This window comes from Labrus bergylta, chromosome 1 (assembly GCF_963930695.1).
Source record: "Labrus bergylta chromosome 1, fLabBer1.1, whole genome shotgun sequence".
NCBI classification, from domain to species: domain Eukaryota; kingdom Metazoa; phylum Chordata; class Actinopteri; order Labriformes; family Labridae; genus Labrus; species Labrus bergylta.
In genome coordinates, this window is record NC_089195.1 from 12191432 (window position 1) to 12214106 (window position 22675).

The following is a 22675-nucleotide window of genomic DNA, read 5'->3' on the forward strand; positions in this document are numbered from 1 at the left end:
GCATGAAACCAAAACAACTTGTGCTGCATTATTGTGTTAGCATGCTAATGCTAGCGATCTTTATTATGCTCGTATCTTCACACTGCATGTAAATTTACTCGAAATGAGCGTGATCTAGAAACACAGTTAAGCAGTGAGTACAGTATGTTATTCTTCTTTTCTCTAGTCCCTCAATCAAACAACTTTTATACACGAGGGGACGAGCCGGCTGGCCATCCCGGCAATGTAAACAAACTGAAAATATGACTCGGGAAAACTCTAAAAGCATCACAGACAGTGGGACTCGGGTGTTACACCCATTGTAGACAGTCATGACTCACAGAGTTATTTTCAGAGGATATACTTGATTTTTATTACATTTAAGTGTGAAAAAAAAAAAAACAATACTCCAAAGGTGAGAGTACATTTTAAAAAACAAAACAAAAGATGACGATAACATGCAGCGTAAGATTTGTTTGATGGTTAACCACGTGAGGTTAAAGCAGACGACAGGAAGTCTCACTTCATATCATTACCCTGCTAACTTAGCACGCGTCGTCGTGATGAAACCAAAGCGGAGAAGATGATCTTTATGTCCAGACAAGCGTATAATGAAATAACGGTGACTTGAGATTTGCTCCCTTTAAGTTTTGTGGAAGGAGGACGCTTCAGAGATCTGATGGCGTTTGTCGAGTCCGGGGGCTAATTTTCATCACAGCTTTGAGAGAGGACACACTGTGACCACAGAGTCACATGTTACCATCACTGCTCATGTCATTCAGAACTGAGATTTAAAGATGCTTTAATGTTTCTAGGCTGTTCTACCACATTGTGGAGACCGATGAAGTCAGCACAAAAATACTGATGGAGTTCAACAAAATGAATCTGCCTGGAGAAGTGACGTTCCTGCCCCTGAGCAAACTGGACGTCAGGGACACGGCCTACCCAGAGACCAATGTAAGACACACGCTTATCGCATCGGGTGTTTTCAATGACTGACATCTTTTTTATCATTATGAGGTTTGTGTTTTATACCCTTATCCTTTTTTCCCCCCATCAGGACGCTATCCCCATGATAAGCAAGCTGCGCTACAGCACCAACTTTGACAAAGCCTTCAAGCACGTGTTTGGAAAGACGTTGATCTGTCGCAGCATGGAGGTGTCCACTCAGCTGGCCAGAGCTTTCACCATGGACTGTATCACTCTGGAGGGTAAGTCCACCTGTGATTCCCAACACTCTTCATATCAAAACCACAAGATTAGAAAAGCCCGGTGGCAACTTTAACTGGAATCAATAAAACAGAGTATGAGACGGAGCCAGTCATAAAAGCCCTGTTTCCACCAAGCTGCCCGGTTCAGTACGGTCCTACTTTTTGCTGCCCTTCTGTTTGGGTTCAAAGCGTACTAATCCAACACTACAGTCTTGACTCTACACCTGAACCTTGCTGATCTTATATTTCATTGTACTTCCAGTCCTGCTGAAAACCTTTAATGTCTTACATGTTATGTGGTACATTGTGTTGTGACCTTCCAGGTGACCAGGTGAGCCATCGTGGAGCTCTGACAGGAGGCTACTACGACACCAGGAAGTCTCGGCTGGAGCTGCAGAAAGACATGAGGAAGGCTGAAGAGGAGCTGGGGGAGCTGGAGGCCAAGCTTAACGAGAACCTGCGCAGGAACATCGAACATATCCTTTCTTTTAGTATGAGAACATGTTGGCTTCTCTTCATTATCACAGCATGGTATTTAAAAGATTTCTGTTGCTAGATTTGTGTGAGAGTTAAAAACTAAAGTCTGTTATGGGAGTGAAGGAGTTCAAGTATCTCGGTGTTTTGTTTATGAGTGAGGGTAATGTGGACCGCCAGATTGACGGGTTCAGCGGCGGCAGTAATGTGGCCGTTGTGCCGGACTTTTGGTGTTGAAGAGGAAGGCAAAGCTTTCGATTTACCGCTCAACCTTCGTTCTGACTCTCACCTGTGGTCATGAGCTTTGGGTAGAGACTGAAAGAATAAGATCGTAGATACAAGCGTCTGAAATGAGTTTCCTCTGGAGTCTCTGAGCTTAGCCTTAGAGGTTGGGTGAGGAGCTCAGGCATTCGGGGGGAGCTCGGAGTAGAGTCACTCCTTCGCATCTAAAGGAGCCAGTTGTGGTGGTTCAGGTGATTAGGATCCTCCTGGACACCTCCCTTTGGATGTTTTCTGGGCTCGGCCAACTGTGAGGAGACCTCAATGGAGGGATTATATATCCAGTCTGGCCTGGGACCGCCTCAGAATCCCCCACAGGAGCTGGAAAAAAGGTTGCTGGGGAGAGGGAAGTCTGGGTTGACTTACAGCGCTTGCTATCACCGAGACCTGACCTTGGATAAGAGGAAGAAAACAGACGGATGGATGCCTGTCTGACTGACAAATGACAACCCAAAGGTTCGAGAAGTCTTACTTATTCTAATGCGGTCAGAGTTGTTTACTCAGAAGTGACTCATGCAGCATCTTGAAAGGCTTCACCAAATGATCAGTTTTTCTCATTCTGGGGAGAAATGTGAATTAAAACCAAATCTAGATATTTTCACGAGTGCATATGTGAAAACGGCTTTAGTCTGTCGTTATGTTCACCGAGTTAGGGTGACCGCCATCGATAGGACTTCAAAGCCCCCTGCAAGAACGGAGGGGTGATGTCACTCAGGCTTTGTGCTTTAACTTTTACAGCCGCTGCTTCAAACTGTATGATTATAAAAAAAGAAAGACAGCCCCCGCACTGACACCTTTTCAATTGAATTAATCAGCCGCTGCTCCGTGTTCGAAAGCCTTCCCTCTTGTCTGTGAGCTCTTTTGAAAGAAGTTATATCACCCGTTAGTGCAGCCCTCACTCGATAACAGAGGGACGTCACCTGTATTTAAAATGTGGATTCAATCCATCTGGGTTATGTAGCCAACTCCACCAGCAGGAAGCTGATTAGGATGCAATGAGGGTGTGTAAGCAGGTCAAGAAGGATTAGTGTACGTTAGGTCATATCAGCCAGAGCCTTGACACGCCGCTGTGAGGGCCGAGCATGCGGATCAACCAGGATTTGTGTGTGCTATGTACTATACGTTTATGGAAATGGTCACTTCCACCCAGGTATGATTATCCGTTTGTTTTTGCACACGTGTGTGTGTGCGTGTGCGTGTGTGTGTGTGTGTGGTGATTACGTACATGTGTGAGTAGGCAGGGGATGGCTGAAGTGATGACACGGCGCTCGTCCTTCACTCCTGCGGCGGTGAGTCAGAGAACACATCAATTATTTAAAAGCCTCTTGTTGTTTGCTGTCCACAAGCATGACCCTGATGCACCTAGCCCGTCCCTCCTCGTCAAAGCTGCCCTCTTCATTTAGCCGCCAGAGACGCGCCACAGTCAAAGTATTGAGGTCATGATGTAATGAGCTTCATCGTGAAAGCACCGCTGCCACCGTTACAGACTTCTTTGTGTGGAGTGATTCTTTCTTTATTCATAAGAGTTGAAGTTGTCATCACACATGAATGCAATATTTTTATATCTGGCCGATTTCTCTTCCTGAAGCATGCAGAGAAACCGGCCGTCCTTCAGGCCTCTTTGTAAACCAGCTGATTGATTGACTCGGGTGTTTATTGAGTCCTGTAAAACCTCAAAGGCCGAGAGGAGTGTTGTAGTCCTGGAGGATCGATAGGCCTGTCTGTTAACTTAGCTTAATGCTGACTTTGTGTAGCCCTCTTTGATCCTCTCCCTTGATATCACAGATGGTGCGGTCCCCCCTTCGAGGGCCAATCACACTATTGAAGCACTCTGTGTTACGCTAAAAATCCTACAAGCTGCCCTGTGACCTTTAATATTTGCTAATGAGAGTTCACTCTTCATTCCCTCTCAGGAATGTGAGGACACACATACTTTAATTATCCCTCCAGCAGACTTTATCTTGGTATGCCCAGGTAGCCCATATTTACAGCCGCTTAAGCCCTCTGTTTTTGCACAAGTCTGTGCTGGATCGCCGTAGACGATCGAAAAGCTTGTGGACAAAGTGATGTGATGTCTCCCCTTGGTTCCTTTTCTGACTTCCTGTCCGGGTTGATCTATTCTGTGCAGCTTGACGCGTGCTTGCAGCAGGCTCCGTTAAAAAGTAGACTACAGGTGTGTATTTAGAAAGGAGCAGAGCAGAGGAGCGCTGCTGGCGCATGCTGTTGAAACACAATCCCTGACTAGAGTGGAAGTGAACGCCGCTGTATTGCACGTTACTGAACGTGGCATTCTATTTGAAAGTTGCGGGTTAAAGTTGACATGTTTCTAAAAGTATTTCAAGTAAGTGACGCTGTGCCAGATGAAAAGTACAAGCTTTTAAAAGACTCAAAAAGGGAATACAAGACTAGAACATAATTATATCACGGAGTAGAAGTATTTATCAGAATGAGGAAATGAAATGTTTGATCCCCCACAGCCCCCTTACCTGCAAATATTCAAATATTTTGACATCCCTGGTTCTGTTTTATGCTCGTTTGAAAGTAGTGTTGTAATGTAAATGGCATCACAGCAGAGTGGACGTGGACAGCTCAGTGATCTCTCATAAACATCGTCGTAGACTTCCTTAATCCCCAACTCCACGTATCAACAACGAGATCGATCAGCTGATGAACCAGATGCAGCAGATCGAGACACAGCAGAGGAAGTTCAAAGCCTCCAGAGACAGCATCCTGTCGGAGATGAAGATGCTGAAGGAGAAGAGGCAACAGTCGGAGAAGACGTTCATGCCCAAGGTGTTTATAAACGTCTTTTACACACGAGCTCTAGACACTGACGACACTCAATACAATGCTCATTGCTCACTGATTCTCCCCTCCTCTTCTTCAGCAACGCAGTCTTCAAAGTCTGGAGGCCAGCCTGCACGCCATGGAGTCCACCAGGGAGTCACTGAAGGCCGAGCTGGGAACAGATCTGCTCTCTCAGCTCAGCCTGGAGGACCAGAGGCGCGTCGATGACCTCAACGATGAGATCCGTCAACTCCAGCAGGTCAGCGGGAACGCTACACACAGATGCCATCTGTGTCTGTTATTCATTAACAGGCTCTGTTGAATAATTAGTCATATTTACAGACTTTTCTCATGATTGGGGGGGTTTGTAGACGAACTAGGGACAGATATTAGAAAAATGAGAGGACCCCCAGTGAGTTGTATTTGTCTTGACTTTAATGTCGATGCTTTGACTTGCTTGCTTGCAGTTATACTTTTTTAGATACAACAAAGTATTCAGAGTCTGAATACTTAGTAGTATTTGTATTTTTAAGCTGAAACATTTGGTGCGTACACATCCTTCTGCCTGCTTTTATTTCATTCTGAGAACATGATGGCGGTTACCTACACTTTGATATTACTTTGTCTCACTGCCCTCTCCGCCTCCTGTTCCTGTATTCAAACCTGACTGAGGTGAGAGCAGCAGCTGTGTGTGGGATGTTCCTGTGATCCAGCGTTGCCTCCTCTCTCTCTCTTTCACTGCCAGCTGCTCTCAGCTCTCTCCCCTCAATGAACTCTCAGCCATTCCTGCAAGCGTTGTGCAACAGCCCCGCCCACGCAACATGGAGCCTTTCATGTATAGTTCTGCTGCAGTGTTCATGTTTTTATCAATTCTATCGCCTGCTACATAACATTCATTAAGAGCGTGGTAGATGAATTACATTTTGGTGTGGCCCCAACACTTGTTACATGACAAGTTATCTTCTGTTTCAAACAGAGCTAACTTAAACATACTGAAACATACATAACAAGATGTTGGGAGTATGCTAACAACACATTTGTTTGCTTACCCCTCTTTCCACCCACAGGACAACAGACAGTTGTTGAACGAGAGGATCAAGCTGGAAGGCATCATGACCAGAGTGGAAACGTACCTCAACGAGAACTTACGGAAGCGTCTTGACCAAGTGGAGCAGGTACGCTGTTCCTTTTTATTGGAGTCTTGAATGGCATGCTCTAATTTTTTTAGAGAACAGTATTTTTATTAGTGTGAACCACTTGTCTGATGTGGCCTCATTTGCATCGACACAGGAGCTGAACGAGCTGCGAGAGACGGAGGGAGGCACGGTGCTCACAGCCACCACGTCTGAGCTGGACGGCATCAACAAGCGTGTGAAAGACACTCTGGCCCGATCCGAAGGTACACATTGTTCTAAAGACACAACAACCGAAAAGGCAGGGGAGCCTCCTGCTACAAAGATTAAATCCTGGGAACATTTTAGAGTCGTGATGTTTTCTCAGAGAGTTTTCACACCTACGGCTCGTGTGCTTTGTTTCAATTCAAATGATAAAATGACACATCGGGTCGTTTTCTGTTCACACTGCAATATTGTGAGGCGGGTCAAAAAAAAAAAGGAGCTTTTCTAATTTAGTTTCGATCGAGCCCTATTATTGCAATCAGTTGGAAATCTACATTGAGAAAAAACAGACTCTCCTCTGTGTGTTTCCAGACCACCAGCAGCAAAGCTATGGATTCACAGTTTGAATAATATGTTTCACTGCTGCACAGTTCTATAAATGTTCCAGCCGCTCTGTGACTCAGACGAGGCTGATAGCATGCGGTTGTCAGAAGCACTTGTTCCTGAATAATTCTCTCTGATTCATATATTATTTGAATTATTGGAGACATGTTCACAACATTACCTTTCTGAAGAAGGCTTCACATTCTGCCCTTTGTTTTAGAACTCTTTCATGTTAGATTGGTATTCATGCCTCCTTGAACAATCTGTTAAAAGAAAATCAAAGGGGAAAACTAAGCGTCCACATTAGGAGGGTGTTGATAAAAGCTGTCAAGCCAAACAGAAACAAGGTGGACGCTGACTATAAATGTAGGAGCCTCGATGATCATAGGGAGTGCTGGCTGCCCCCGCTAGGTTTTAAACAAGAGATTCCTTTTGTGCATGTGCAAAGGGCGATTGGCCTTGTCTGTAACATGGCTGCACTAATGTCTCATCATTATAACACATCACCATGTCTTTTCCAGATCTGGATACTCTTGTGGACAAGACAGAGGGGGAGATAAAGGACCACATAAAGAGCATGGAGCGCTGGAAGAACATCGAGAAGGAGCAGAACGACGCCATCAACCACGACACCAAGGAGCTGGAGAAGATGACCAACAGGCAGGGCATGCTGCTGAAGAAGAAAGAGGAGTGCATGAAGAAGATCAGAGAGCTGGGCTCGCTGCCTCAGGAGGCCTTCGAGAAGTACCAGACACTCACACTCAAACAGGTACACACACACACACACACACACACACACACACACACACACACACACACACACACACACATAGCAGAACGCCACTTTCTGCCACGACGGTATCGAGACCCTTTTGTTTTGGTGACCTTACATCCCTATAATGTTGGACAAAGGAAACGAGTGACGCGATGATGACAGTTTGTGCCTTCATATCAATCCTACATGTAATTGGACGTCCTCACAGTACCAACAGATGAGTGGTTTACACATACTGGCGAGCAAAAAAGAAAGTATGAAGCAGGTTTGTTACGTGCTCAGAGGTTACGCCTGAAGCCCGACACTCACCAGTCACAGGACATTAACGTCATCACGCCGACTGCTCGCTATGGATGAAGTTTCCAGAATACGCAGAAACTGAACCAGTGGGCTCGAAGGAAAAATTCCACTGTTTGATTGCATGTGCAACTCCCCCTGAAAATGACGGGAAATTATCCCGTTTTGTGCATGTGAGAAAACACGATTAGAGTCGTGCTTCAGTCCGCCAGATTGAATATACATTTTGCTGTTTCTGGTCGTCTCTTCAACAAATGTGTAGGTGTTATGTCCGTCCCTCTCACTGCAAATTATTGCACCAGTTAACCTGCAGGGATTTTCTTTCTGTCCACTGTTATTTGTGGGCATTATTTTTTTTAATTCTTTTATTTTTTGTACTTTATTTTTCCAAAAGTAAAACACCAATGTGACATAGCGAAAAGACATACCAGTATGTAAAGCATACTATAAAAACAAAAACAAAACAATCAAACAAACCAGTAACATCAAAACACCAGTCCAAATTCATATGTCTTGGGTATGTAAACCATCCCACTTAAAAAATAATAACACTAGTATATATAATATTTGTTATGTTTTGTAAACAGTCGACTATCAGTTACTTTTTGCTAGTATTTCTTGTATTTCTAAATGTGCTTTCTCAATGAATTGTGTATGAATGAATCATGTATTATGTCTAAGACATTTGACTGTTTATCTAACATGATTTTTTTACGTCCTTGCGGGCATTAGCGGTGAAACGGATCAGCCATTATCTGTGACAAGTTGGAATCAGCCCCCACAGTTCAGGCCGCACGTGATCCTCAGATTCTCGTGTGATCAACTCTAGCGCTGTGAAACTAAGGCAGTGTGTTGTGCCAAGTCGATCCGCTATACAAAGGAAGACGTTACAGAAACGGGTCATACAGCGTGAAATTTCAAACACTACTTTGTCTTTTCTGCGTTCTCTCTCAACCCGTCTGCTGTCATGCCGACATCAGCTGGTGGCTGCACGTGACAACAATCAGTCGCATCCTATTAACCTGCTGTTGTCTGTTGCTGTTAACTTGATGTTAACAAACTCTGTTACAGAGTGCTGGGTTCACTCCAAAATCTTAAGATGTCGTTTCTAAACGCACGCACGCCGATTATTTTGTCTGACTCGGCACTGCAGCCCGTACAGAGACATGCACACTTCCGCTATGTGACCGGTGTGTTTTTTGGTCAAAAATCTGTGATCCGATCTGAACTGTGGGATTTGTGATCTGTAACAACAAAAGTGGGCATGCAGCGTTGTTGTTTCTTTGTAGGTCTGTTTTTTTGTGAGCTGAAAATGTCTGCGGCTGAAATCGAGGTCACAGTAAGCATTCGAAACCAACATTAAAATAGTAGGATTATATATTTAAAACCCGAACAAAGAAAGAAACTGAAGCTGAGTGGAGCTGCAGGAGGGCGATAATACTCAGACGAATTTTCACTACAAGCTTTTACATCACACATTACAAACAGTCATTTGAGGAATTGAGCAAAAGATAATGCAGGTCTGAGCCCGTCGAGGTGATAAGTGCTCTGAAGGAAAATTGTTAAAGTGCTAGAGGTTAAGAAAGCTGTCTCCGAGCCCACTGTGACCTTTTGGTTAGCGTTGCGCTAAAGACATAACAGCAGCAGCAGCTCTAACAATAGCTCAGTAGGTCTTCTGAAGGTCAATTTTTCTGTGTATCCCATCGTACTATCTGAGTCAAACTGAGGAGTGGGAACACACACACACACACAGACCCAGGTCTATAAAGCTTGAGGCGGTCACATCCCTCCCACTCACAGTGACTCAGACACCAGTTAGTGCCCTGTGTCCGGGCAGCTCCCTCTGGGTGCAGACTGTGAGCTGCAGGGACTTGGTTGCATCTTTCATAAGTGTCTGAGCATGCACTGTGTGTGTGTGTATGTGCATGCGTGTGTGTCACCCCCCTTACCACCTCCTCGGCAGCGCTGAAAATAGCCCTCACACTTTCTCATAAACACTCCACATACTTAATCTTTCTCCACGGGTCTCTGCTCGGAGGGGCAAGACGCTGCCAGTGATTGCAGAAGTGGATGAGAGGGTCGTGTAATAATGCCTCTCGCTCATGTTTCCTAGGCCATTAGAGATCCAGACGGATGGATTTATAGTTTGGAGAGTGCGTGTTGCCTTTTGAGCCAGGCTGAGCTCGCTCTTAATCACGTCATGCCATCTTCAGGCACAAATAGATTCTGGCAGAGTATTCATGGAGACTTGTTCTGGTGTTTATAATGGATCTGAATTTATGTCCCTTAAGAAGCTCACTCTGCTTCTGTGAGCAGCAGAACTTTGCATATCTGGTGGGAGGATTATGTGCGGCAAGTTAATGATGACAAAGATGATTATCTTTTTTTTAATATACCCTAAAATGACTCACTTTTATGACCTATTTTTTAATCTCAAAGGTGGACTGCGTCCTACAGAATGGTACTAAATGCTGAGACATACACCGTCATGACCGCAAATGCAGCCGGCACCATCATTCACTGCACTCAACATGACGTGATTGACACTTAGCCCCGTTTTTTCCTGTGTTTTGCACAAGGGGCTGCCTCAGTATGCAAAGCATTCTGAAATACGTAGCAACGCAGACGACGCTGGAAGCTTCACATTTTAAACACGTTTCTTCCACATCACAATCAGGGTCAGAAACGTTTTCACTCACTGACCAAGGTAGAAAAAAAACCTCACCACCTGGTGTGTATCTGACTCGGCCCGCATGGCGCACTGATCAGCTATGTTCTGTTGCACTAAGAGTAAACAGGTGTGTGAAGTGGCGTGCGTTCGTGCAGCAATGTATGTTGGTGTGTCTCAGCGGAGGAGCAGGGAGAAGGAGCTGCAGCTACATCAAAATCAAACACACTTAATACTCAGCATAGTTTTTATTCATGAATGTCGGGTATTAACACAACGTTTCCCCTATATGCATCTAGCGGTGGTGCACCACTGCTGATTTTTTTCTTTTATGAGTTTCAAAATAATGATTAATTTTCTTTGGTAGAATTCTGACTCCTCTTGTGTTTTGCCGTTAGCCACTAGCCGGATTATGACAATAGGGTGGTTGTTGGTTGATTATTTTGTCCAACAAATGTGAACAATTATTTTTAATGACAAGAATTTAAAAGAATTGCATGCAACTAAAACATTGTTCCACTTCACCACTGCTGCTACAACTCCAACCTAACCACCGTGTGGCTAATAGATCTGTGAAATGTACTCGCCAAAGATAAAATCTGCCCACATTAGACCCTTGATGGGTGTTAATCTCAGACCCGGGTCATGGTCATGCATTTAAAGAACGGGTGGTATACTGTTCAGTAAGTAAAGCTTGCGGAGTGCTGCAGAGGAGGTGGGCAGAGAGACTCTCATGCTGTGGGTTTCTACTTCACGATCGTCAACACGACCTTATCTGAGAGCTCGAGTAGCATGCGAGTAGCTCGCAGGATTACAACTCCACCTGGTGGAAACCGACGGTACTAAAAGAGCTATACAGCTGCACACTAACTGGCTGTTGTGGACTCCTCACAGGAAGACAGTTTTAATGAGATGATGGTGATGTAATCGTTCCTCTCTTCTTCTTTTCAAACTCTCACAGTTGTTCCGGAAACTGGAGCAGTGCAACACGGAGCTGAAGAAGTACAGCCACGTCAACAAGAAAGCTCTGGACCAGTTTGTCAACTTCTCTGAGCAGAAGGAAAAGCTGATCAAGCGTCAGGAGGAGCTGGACCGCGGCTACAAATCCATCATGGAGCTCATGAACGTCCTGGAGCTGCGCAAGTACGAGGCCATCCAGCTCACCTTCAAACAGGTACGTGTCTCGTCAAGAGTGTCCGCACGGGGACGTGTACGCTCTGACATCACTCAGATAAATTAAGTATTTCTGATTCTTGTTGCCGTTGTTCCTTATCTGCCCTCCTCAGGTGTCGAAGAACTTCAGTGAGGTTTTCCAGAAGTTGGTGCCGGGTGGCAAAGCTACGCTGGTGATGAAGAAGGGCGACGCTGAAGGCAGCCAATCTCAGGATGAGGGCGAGGGCGGCGGCGACAGCGAGAGAGGCTCGGGTTCACAGAGCAGCGTTCCCTCGGTGGACCAGTTCACAGGAGTCGGCATTCGGGTAAGCGTCCAATCAAGTATTTATTTAATCCATTCTAACCACAACATAACGACTCTGTCACACTGGACCCTCGGGATGTGATAGATTTCTTTTAGTTTGGTCTGGAAACATTTTACATCTGTATTTCCCGAGAACACTCCCTTAGAGATCTGAAGCATCCTCACCGAGAAGAATCAAGGTGAGACCGGTCATGGGCTCGTCATCAGAGCTGTCACAGCAGCCTCCAGAAGCATCCAGCTCATCTGTTGGATCGTCTCTCTTCTCTGATCGGAGAGTCACAGCTAAACACAGAATTCCTGTACATTAAACACTTACAGAGGATATCCGGCTCCATTTTAAAAGATGACTCCCACCCCTTAAATAATGAATTCCAGCTCCTCCCGTCAGGACGACGGTATAAAGTACCACCCTGCAAAACAAAGAGATACTATACCAGCTTTGTCCCAGCAGCCATCAGTGAGATGAATAAGACATAATGCAGGAGCAACATTCTTTTGGAGCTTTTTTAGTTTATTTATTAATCTCTGCACTTTTTATCTTGTCTTTCTTTATCTTGTTTTTACTAATGTCTCATTTCTACCTTGCTTTTACTCACCATGTTTTATTGATCGGTGGTAAAATCATGTTCTTATCTCGCTTTTACTTTACTTGACCGATAGTCTCATTTTTATAAATAATAATAAATAATTTATACTTTATTAATCCTGCAAGGGGAAGTTCGTTTTTTACACTCTGTCTAGTGAACATGCTATGCAAACATAGGCCGAAATACACACACATGCACAATCAGGATCCTATGGACATGCACTAATGGAGAGGTCTGAGAGTGAGGTGGCTGCCCACAGTTGTTTTTATTTGTCTTATTCTTACTTTATCTGTGTTTCTTTACTGACGGACTTGTCACTTTATCATGTTTTGTCCTGTGCTGTCATTTTTTGTGTAAAAAGAAGCCGACTCACGCTGCAGACCAAATGTACCTACGGGTACAAATAAAGTTACCTTACCTTCTCGGAACAGAGAATCTAAGTCAGCGTGCGTGTGTGTGTGTGTGTGTATGCTCGAGGTTTAATGACTCCGCCTCCCTCTCCCTCTGTAGGTGTCATTCACGGGGAAGCAGGGAGAGATGAGAGAGATGCAGCAGCTGTCTGGAGGTCAGAAGTCTCTGGTGGCTCTGGCCCTGATCTTCGCCATCCAAAAGTGTGACCCCGCCCCTTTCTACCTGTTTGATGAGATCGACCAGGCCCTCGACGCCCAGCACAGGAAAGCTGTCTCAGGTAACGTGCTGCTTTGAAGACATTCACAGAGCGAGTAACCGTAACGCCGATTGTATCAGACGCACTTTTAAAACCTTTATTTTATTATTATATTATTTTTATTTTTATGTAAATATGAGTCATGGAGGTAACGAGTACCTTAACTTTGAAACCTGCATTGTCATTGATTTTCTTTTGTTGGAAGAAGTATTTTAACCCAAGTGTCAAAATACTTCTTCCAGTAGTCTTGAAAACCTTAGCGACTAACCTTTAATTTTTTAATAAAAGAAAGTGCGTTGCGTCCTTTTTACTGCTGCAACCGATATACCAGAATAAACTGCTGACACGCGCCGCCATTACTGCGAGTGCAGCCGCCACCATCACACACTGCACGCCACCTGATGTGATTAAAACTTCACCACCATTTAGTGTGTATTGCAAGCTCTCCTGGGAAACATAGCAATGCCACTTTTAACGTCTTCTCTCCCTCATTAGGTCATAATCATTACGTAAACTGTTCAGTAAATAAACCGTATGGAGCGCTGGTTTGATTAAAGACTCCTTAATTGGGGTGCTGGTGACGCAGTGGTTATTGTGCACGCCCCATGTTTGGAGGCTGTAGTCCTCCAAGCGGGCGGCCCCAGGTTCGAATCCCACCTGTGGCTCCTTTCTTGCATGTCATTCCTCACTCTCACTCCCTGATTTCTTACTCTATCCTTTCTCTCCATTAAAGGCACAAAGCACCCCAAAAAAATCTTTAAAAAAAGAACTCCTCAATTAAAGTCAACGAGTGACCAGCAGAGTCGGGCAGCACGACTCACTGGGACAAACTCAACATGGTGAAAACACATTCAAGATTCAAGATTTTTATTTGTCACATGCTCATACAAATGTGCAGTGAAATGTAAAGACTGTTCCGCAAGGCCATGCAATAAACACTCAAATTACTGATACACATAAATACAGCAATATATAAATATAATGTAAAGTTAAAAAAAGAAATATTTGAATATACAAAATATAGAATAATGTAAACAGTGTAAAGTGTCTAGGGTGTCAAAGTGCAGATTGGAATGTGTGGTGTGTATGCGTCATGTAGTCACACATGGTACTAAAAGAGCTTAGGGCGCCGGTAGCCTAGCAGTCGGTGCTTGCAAGTCGTTGAGAGCTGGCGGCTTGGGTTCGAATTCGACCTTTAGCCCCTTTTTCCTGCATATTGTTCCCTTACTTTCTCTACGGTTTCTGACTCTAACTCTAAAATAAAAAGACATCAAAATAAATCTTAATAACAGCTGCACAGCCAGGGCTCCCACGTGTCCTGGAAAGCCTGGAAACAGTTGACCATATTTCCAGTCATGGACAAAACCTGGAAAATGAGAGAAGGTGCTAAATGTCCCGGACAGTTTTAACCTTTTTGTCTCTTTGGGAGACCCCTAAAAACCGACTGCGTCTTACTCACCAGTGTGACTTGTATTCCAGGTTTTACAGTTAACGACTCGTTTCCTTGGCAGCAAGAAAAGCTGCAGTGTTGATGCTTCATGACTCCTCTTTCAGCCTTTGTAAAGAGAGCTCCAATCACATCTCTGCGTTGTGTTCATTTCAGACATGATCGTGGAGCTGGCCGGTCACGCTCAGTTCATCACTACGACCTTCAGGCCTGAGCTGCTCGAGTCCGCCGACAAGTTCTACGGTGTCAAGTTCAGAAACAAGGTGAGGCGTGCTGAGGGAGCAAGATTCAGGACCATAAAAGTTTAATGATCTGCACACAGGGAGGGAGGAATCTGAGCAGCGGGACTGAGATTCACAGAGATCGGACACGAAAGCTTTCAATATAACCCCAACTGTGTGCGGTGTTCCCATAAAGAAAGGAGCGATTACGACCTCTTCCTGTTTGTTACTTCACTGTAAACATGAAGCTTTTTAACACGTGGGTAAACGGGGCGTCTGCAGCCAGCCTCAAGTGGACGCTCGAGGAACTGCAACAGCCGAGGTTGTCACTTGGTGTCAGAAACCATTCACAAAAAACAACTGTCTCATCGCTGTTGCCATCGGTTACTAAAAAAGACAAGCAGCTTCACAGGAACGTCTGATTGTTTTTTCAGTTTCTCCCTAAATAAACAAACTGTTGATTGAAGTAGAAAAACAAAATCCTCCAGAGTTTGTTTTGTTTCATAACATTCATAATAACAGCTCAATCAGAGAGTCTGAAACAAAAGCTTTGATTATTCATTAACTCTGTGTGTGTGTGTGTGTCTCTCTCTCTCTCTCTCTGTGTCTAGGTGAGTCATATCGATGTGATCACCGCGGAGCAGGCCAAAGACTTTGTGGAGGATGACACCACACATGGTTAACCGTCTTCAGCTCCTCCTCCTCCTCCTCCTCGCCCCCTCCTCCCCCCCAGTGCACTGCGTAACTCGAAGCCTTTTTCACATCAAGGTCCAGAGACAGAAATATCTTCATCGATCCACCAGCCTCTTTTTTTTTTTTTTTTGCTTTAGTCCTTCTTTTAAATATAAACAACGCAGCCACGCCGAGCTTCATGGACCAATCGCTACAGCTGTAGATAAATGTGATTTCCCCCGCTCTAACTGACGGACATGTAGTACGGATACTTTCCACATTCACAGTTCGATGAAACACGACATTAAGAGAGAGAGAACCCTCTGTGTGTTTGAGGAGATTCTGATCGCCTTCTGACGACGACTCTCGTACCTTTTTGTTACGGTGTTTTTCTAACAGACTTTTTTGAACGTTTTCTCTTTTTAATAATTTGTGACATGAGAAGCTCTTCGAGGTGTACAGTCGAGAGTGGCTGAAGTGAAACCCTGAAGAGGAGCAGAACCCTGAGGGGGTCTCAAACCCGTCTAGACGTTGTTTTGCTTCTGTTAGCGTTCACCTTAAAGGTTACTGTCATGTAAACTCTTTATACTTGCTCATAACCACGCGCTGTTTGAAACGTTGAAAGTTCCTTTTTATGCTCGTTACTCTGTATCGTGTTATTCCTCTTCGTTTTTAGAGTCGCTTCAATCTGTGAGAAGTTTGAGTTCCATGATCCACGCTTTGTCCAGTTTGGAAAAACAAACCGGCTCCTTTAAATCTTTAAAAACAGAAACGATTCACCCTCATCTGATTGGGCCCTGTGGTGACGCACGCCACTCCTCTGAGGGATCAAAGGTCTTGTTTGTATTTGTCTTTTTTTTCCACGCTGGATCCATCGTCTGGAATCAAACGGCTCACACGTTGAAGCTCGTATCAGGTTTTTAAAAATGTTTCTGTTCCTTTTTATGTAATGAGAAAAAGTTACAAAAATAATAAAAGATCTCAAAGTTAAACTGAGTTTGAGTCTGCTTATTGCTGTGACCACCACTAGGTGGTGCTATGGCGCTGCACACTGCAACAACTGAGCAGGAGTTTAATGCAAAGCACCTGATTACACTTTGATATGAAACTCTCACCTGATTGGTCCAGATTAACGTCTCAGGTAAAGAGAGAAAAGTGTTTTCACTTTTGTCTCGACTTTAGTCGGCTTCATATTTAATTAACTTTTTCTACACGGAGCTCAGTTCACTGAAGTCCTCGTGTCACATGAACGACACTCAAAAGATTCCTTTAAACTGAAATGTCTGAACGTTGTATTTAAAAGGAATTTAGTGACTATATTAGTAAAACACTGTTCACTTTGTCACAGAGATATCAACACAGGAGGTCAGATCTGTTCAAGAAAAGTTAGTTAAAATTAAGACGTTAGAAATATGAAGACAGGAGGCGAAAAGAAGCATAAATAGTAATTCAATTAACAGAAGTGAAAGAGATCAATAAATACTGAGTATGAAGGTCAAAGTTCTGAGCCCAAGAGGAGACATGGAAAAGGTTATTTTGTAAACACTTGCACGCTTTCTGTTTTCCTGTTATATGAATTATGAATGAGCATTTAAGTAGCTTACATGCACATCTTCATTAAACAAATAATTTCTTTATCTCGATCTTATTGCAAGTTACTAAAACTGAAGCGTGTATACAAATAAATAGCATGAATTGTGAGCACGTGTTGATAAAGACGCACTCGCAAGAAGAAGAAGATCTGCTTTGTTGATCCCGCAAGGAGAAAATCAATCACGCATGCACAAACGGGATCCTGTGGCCTAATGGAGAGATGTTAAGGTGAGGGGTGGGGTTCGGTGCCGTGATCAAGAGCACCTCCACAGTGCTCAGGAAGTGAACTAGCACCTCTCCAATTACCACACCAACTTCCGAGCACAGTCCGCACCGGGACCTGAACTGGCGCCCCTCCAGTTCCCAACCCGCTACACGCAGACGGAGCTACCGCCGCCCAAAACAAATCATGTTCTCCTCCTCAAAGCATCCGCAAAGGAAGCCATGTTACTAAACTTACTAAAAGAGTTTAAAACAGGCATGTGAAAAAAGAAGAAGACTCGTACCAAACACAAATGTGCAGAGGTAGATAAATACTGAGTATAAAGAAGGTCAGGTGTGCGCGTGAATAAATTGCGCGTGCAGATAAATACATTGTACATGTGTCTTAATAAATAAGTGCGTACAATTATTCTAAAACGTGGTTGAAATAGAAAGCACACAAGTAGGCTATTTTAGAAAAAGAAGTTATCCATGTCATCTCCCGGGCTCCTAAAAAAGAAGGAATTAACATAAAAAATGTAAATCAGAGCGCTGGTGGTTCAGTGGTTAGTGCGCGGGCCCCATGTATGGAGGCTCCGGGTTCGAATCTGACCTGTAGGTCCTTTCCAGCATGTCATTCCCCACTCTCTCTCTCTGGTTTCCAACTCTATCCACTGTCCTATCTCTCCATTAAAGGAAAACAAATAAATCTTAAAAAACAAAACGTGCAGAGATCAATAAACACAGCTGCCTTTAGTTGACCTTTTCAGATCATTAATGACGACCATTTAGATAAATCCAGTGAAGGAAGCCGCACGCAGCTTTGGATTGGTCGTCGAGGCAAAGCGAGGATGGCAACAGTTTGACGTCAAGGTCAGAGTGTGGCCCTCGTCTCACAGACACAACACCTGTGTCAGATCTTGTTTTTGATATCAATGGTCCTGTCAGGTTACAGTGAGCTGGGGGAGCTCCCACATGTCACACATACACGACTGTAATCCTAGTGAAGCATCAGCGCGCTCTGGCAGCGGAGCGGAAAGGTCGTGACCTCCTGCTATGGATTCAGAGACCCCTGTTGTAATACCGCAGACCTCCAGAGCATCTGGTCCACTGCGACTGCCAAAAGACTTTCATGGTAGCTGACGTCAGAGTTTTTAACCTTTGGAAGATGAGGAACTCAAAGTGTGTTTTCATCATTCATCATTTCTGACTTCCTGCTTATCGTTAAAGTCGTTCTTCTCCGACAGCTTCCTCAGAACAGAAGACATAAAAACTCTAAGTTAGAGTCCTCTTCCTGGTTTCCTCATTTACTGATTTGAACAGAACTCAGCACTACCTTTTTACTTTGTCTCACTCTGATATCGTTTCACTTTATTTGACTAAAAACACCTGGTTTCAGTCTCGCCCTGCTATGGTCTTGTCTCAGTCTGGATCCCTAAATGTCTTGGTCTTGTCTCGGTCCTGCCCTGACTTGGTCTTGGTCTTGGTCTTGGTCTTGGTCTTGGTCTTGGTCTTGGTCTTGGTCTTGGTCTTGGTCTTGTCTCAGTCTGGATCCCTAAATGTCTTGGTCTTGTCTCGGTCTCGCCCTGCCCTGACTTGGTCTTGGTCTTGGTCTTGGTCTTGGTCTTGGTCTTGTCTCATTCTGGATCCCTAAATGTCTTGGTCTTGACTCGGTCTCGCCCTGCCTTGGTCTTGGTCTTGGTCTTGGTCTTGGTCTTGGTCTTGGTCTTGGTCTTGGTCTTGGTCTTGGTCTTGGTCTTGTCTCATTCTGGATCCCTAAATGTCTTGGTCTTGTCTTGGTCTTGTCTCATTCTGGATCCCTAAATGCCTTAGTCTTGACTCGGTCTCGCCCTGACTTGGTCTTGGTCTCGGTCTCGGTCTCGGTCTTGGTCTTGGTCTTGGTGTTGTCTCATTCTGGATCCCTAAATGTCTTGGTCTTGTCTCAGTCTCGCCCTGCCTTGGTCTTGGTCTTGTCTCGGTCTTACAGCACTCTGGTCTCGGTTAATGTGGTCTTGACTTTAACACCCTTTAGTTTAAGACCTGTTAGATGATCATTTAGAATAAAGTAGATATAAGCAGCCAGTATGCTGCTAATGAGCATGCTAATACGCAGCTAGTTAAAGGTGAATATTGTGACCTTATTTAAAGTGTGACCCTGATGCCAGGATTCTGACTTCAGAGTGAGTAGCCTTAAAAAAGTCCGACCCCACTGTGTGTTTCTCTTCAGTGGTCCTAATCGTCTCCCGTAGCAACTGAGTGGATTTGTACGTTTTGTTTTTCAATGCTGACACTTTGACTCCTCTCCTCTTCTCACCCGTATTGTGTTTCCTCTAATCCGTGTCTCCCTGCTCGCTCTCCCCTCTCTCTTCTCTCCTCAGACGATAAACACCGCGTCTCTTTGACCACCAGCCCGCATTGCTGTGCGCCTGCCTCCCTGCCCTCTGCTCTCAGACTCTGAAGGACTCACTAATTAACAGATAATTCCAGGTCCCATAATCAAGCTCCTTATCATAAAAAAAGGCATAAAGCTGTCCTGGTTTTTACAGTCAACAAGTTAATTTGTTGTCTAACAGGTGCTTATTTACTGCGGCGGGGGGAGGAGGGAGGGGGAGGAGGGAGGAGGAGGACTGGGCTGAGAACAGATTGACTCTGTCCTTGCACTTGCATGGTGGTCCATCTGCTGTGCATGCCGGACAGCCTCGCTATCTCTCTCTGCTGCTCAAGAAGCACCTCGTATCAGTCTGATTTATGTGCATGTCACATGATCAGTCAGCCTGCCTGTCTCTCTGCCTTCCACAGACATGTAACCGTGGTCGTAGTCAAAGTTACAACATAAATGTAACTACCCCAAAGCTTTAGAAACTGGTTCATGTAGTCAGTAAGTACATCCAAACGTGGGCTGACAGAGATCAAACTGAACATTCTTATAAATACCTTGATTCTTAATCGATAATTCGATCTCTTGTAAGCTTCATATTCAGCAAAACAAAACGGCTTGTGGCCGCCTCTGGTCCATTACCGTGAAGTTTAATATATGCATGCATCTTCTCAATGCCTTAGGTCACATATTGAAAAAGAATCCACCTCACCATGTTTCTCAAACTCTAACATGTGTCTCTAGTCTGTCTACAAACCCCCCAATGATGAGAAAAGTCCATCCTCTCTGTCTTATGCCTGCTCCACTTTTCAGAAAATGTGTGCTCAAACAGGCTGTTTGGAGATTTTCCCTTCATGACATCACAAAGGGCACTCCTACACCTTGGTGTTTGTTCTGCCCTCTGAGTCTGCCTTCTCTCCGTAAACAATAGGACATGGGTTGTGTCCGAAATCACTCCCTATCCACTATATAGTGGACACGTCATTTTGTAATGCTGTCCGAATTCTGAGTGAGCATGGTCATACCCTATATAGTCCACTCAATGTATCCCACAATGCATTTTAAAAAGTAGTGTATGATCGATGGTCACTATGCGAGCAATATATACCATCATGCATTGTGGTTCAAAAGATTTTTACGAGTGGAGAGTGGCGTTTGACTCGGCTGCTCTCAAATGGACGAGAGGAGCGAGCAGCATGAACACAGAAACTCAGTAAAGTTCATATTCAGAGCGTTTTACTGAAATCTATGATCAGTTTTAATAAAGATTAAAAGATCGTCAACTTTTGTGATGTTAGTTTGTCCTCATGATGATGACAGACAAGAAACCAGAGTCTGTGATCTTAAATAATTTAGTTTTGGTCTGAAAACATGTCTCATTTTGTAAAATTCAATATTTTACAAGTGTATAATATAAGTTATCACGGAAATTCATGCTGTTATTTACCATTGTTATTGATCCTCGACCGTTGTTAAGCTGCGCATTTCAGTTGCGCGACAACAATGACGTCACTGTCAGCGGCCGGTGAGTGAGCAAGTAGTGTCCGAAAGGTTTTTTTATTTTGCTGAGTGAGTGCACTATATAGTCCACTGTATTAAACTCACTATATAGTGAATAGGGAGAAGGAATAAATGAGTGATTTCGGACACAGCCATGGAGCGAGAAAGACAGAGACACCCAAGCCCTTCCAGAGAGGGGGCGTGGTCAGACACAGCTCATTTACATTTAAAGGTACAGACACAGAAACAGTCTGTTCTGAGCAGGGCTGAAATAGAGGGGTTCATAGTTCATGATCAAATACAGGATCAGAGTGGATTTAGAACAAGAAACTTCACACACATGTTTTGAGGAGCTCTGAGACAAACTGGTTGAAGAGGAGGAGAATATGTGACCTTTAAATCTCTGGATACTCTAGAACACGTTATGTTGGTCAATTAGGCGAAAACCACCTTCATGAGTTTATACAGTAACAGGACACATGTAAACCAGTAAAACATCATCTCACTGTGTGATATTATCAGCATTTTATTGAAGAGGTGGCTGAAGAAGATTTTATTGAAGAAGAGGTGAGTATTGATGTGAATAAGCTATTTTGTTGGAAATATACAATATAAGTAATAAGCTGTACAACATTTTAGAATTGATTTTGAAGGGTAGTCAGCATACATGGGTACATAGGACTGTCAGCAATTATTCATGTTATTTTGTCCCTCTAGGCTCACCGTAGATAATCCTCCTCAGTGTCTCCCTGTAGTCACAGGGATTTAAACTTTTTTAAGATTTATTTTGGGCTTTTCGTGTCTTTAATTCAGAGAGAGGACAGTGGATAGAGTCGGAAACCAGGGAGAGAGAGCGGGGAATGACATGCGGAAGGGGGCCACGGGTGGAAGCAAACCGGGCCTACCGCTCGAGATGAGAGTCTCAATACATGGGACGCGCGCCCTAACCAACCCCAGTCACAGGGATTTAAAGAACGACACTGGTGCATCTTTATCATTTGACAGCCCTTATATAAACCTTTAAACTGTTGTTAAAAATAGTGTGTAATTAACCTTTAAAAGATCTTTAAATTAGAATTTTAACTTAAAAAATGTTTTTAATTGATTTTAAAATACATTTTTCTTAAGTGTAATAAACCTTTTAACTGATTACAAACATTACTTGGGTTTACTAAACCTTCAAATTGATGTTAAAATTATTATTTTGGGGGGAAATAAACTTTTTAAAATCCATTTAGGTGTAAAATAAATCCTTAAAACTGTAAATTGTTTTTAGAAAAAGTTGTATTCATTTTGGATGACAAACTGCCTGAGTTTTCAGTTTGCAGTCGTCCAGTAGATGGCACTGTCGCAAAAAAACAGGAGAGTCATAACCACGGTCCTGAGACTGCAGCAGAATCAACAGGTGTGATGAAATGTAAGCTCCCAACTCTCCGTGTTTCTACGAACGCACCATCAGTTTGCTTTTTCTGTCGATGTGAACTCCACCATTAAATCAACAACCACCATCAACACTCCCCTGACAATTCCAGGTATTTCTGTATCCATGGTAACTCCAGTGTTACTCATAATTAAGATAAGATAATCCTTTATTGATTCCCAGTGGGGAAATTCAAGAATTAGCCGCATTAGCTACGTTCTCTACATATCACTAATCGCCAACCAACTACCATCAAGGCAACGTCACGCTAACGTCAAGGCAACGTCAAGCTAACGTCAAGGTAACGTCAAGCTAATGTCAA

General features: G+C 43.9%; 1 protein-coding gene and 1 long non-coding RNA gene across 2 annotated transcripts in view; one reads left to right on the forward strand and one right to left on the reverse strand.

Moving 5' to 3' along the window:
* The window catches only part of smc3 (structural maintenance of chromosomes 3), a 31191-nt gene extending 14937 nt beyond the window's left edge, over positions 1 to 16254 (forward strand). Inside the window, exons 17-29 of the mRNA XM_065954198.1 lie at positions 795 to 936; positions 1040 to 1190; positions 1514 to 1664; positions 4583 to 4736; positions 4831 to 4989; positions 5798 to 5905; positions 6021 to 6129; positions 6973 to 7220; positions 11153 to 11365; positions 11478 to 11669; positions 12766 to 12943; positions 14526 to 14632; positions 15202 to 16254. Coding sequence (XP_065810270.1) covers positions 795 to 936; positions 1040 to 1190; positions 1514 to 1664; positions 4583 to 4736; positions 4831 to 4989; positions 5798 to 5905; positions 6021 to 6129; positions 6973 to 7220; positions 11153 to 11365; positions 11478 to 11669; positions 12766 to 12943; positions 14526 to 14632; positions 15202 to 15273 — 1984 coding nt within the window. The 3' untranslated portion in view covers positions 15274 to 16254. The remainder of the gene's footprint in view (positions 1 to 794; positions 937 to 1039; positions 1191 to 1513; positions 1665 to 4582; positions 4737 to 4830; positions 4990 to 5797; positions 5906 to 6020; positions 6130 to 6972; positions 7221 to 11152; positions 11366 to 11477; positions 11670 to 12765; positions 12944 to 14525; positions 14633 to 15201) is intronic.
* Positions 13773 to 14528, reverse strand: LOC136179074 (uncharacterized). The gene is made up of 2 exons (XR_010666350.1): positions 14382 to 14528; positions 13773 to 14288 (listed from the first exon to the last, which is right to left on the reverse strand). It is a non-coding gene; the product is annotated as an uncharacterized lncRNA (long non-coding RNA).
* Positions 16255 to 22675: the final 6421 nt, after the last annotated feature.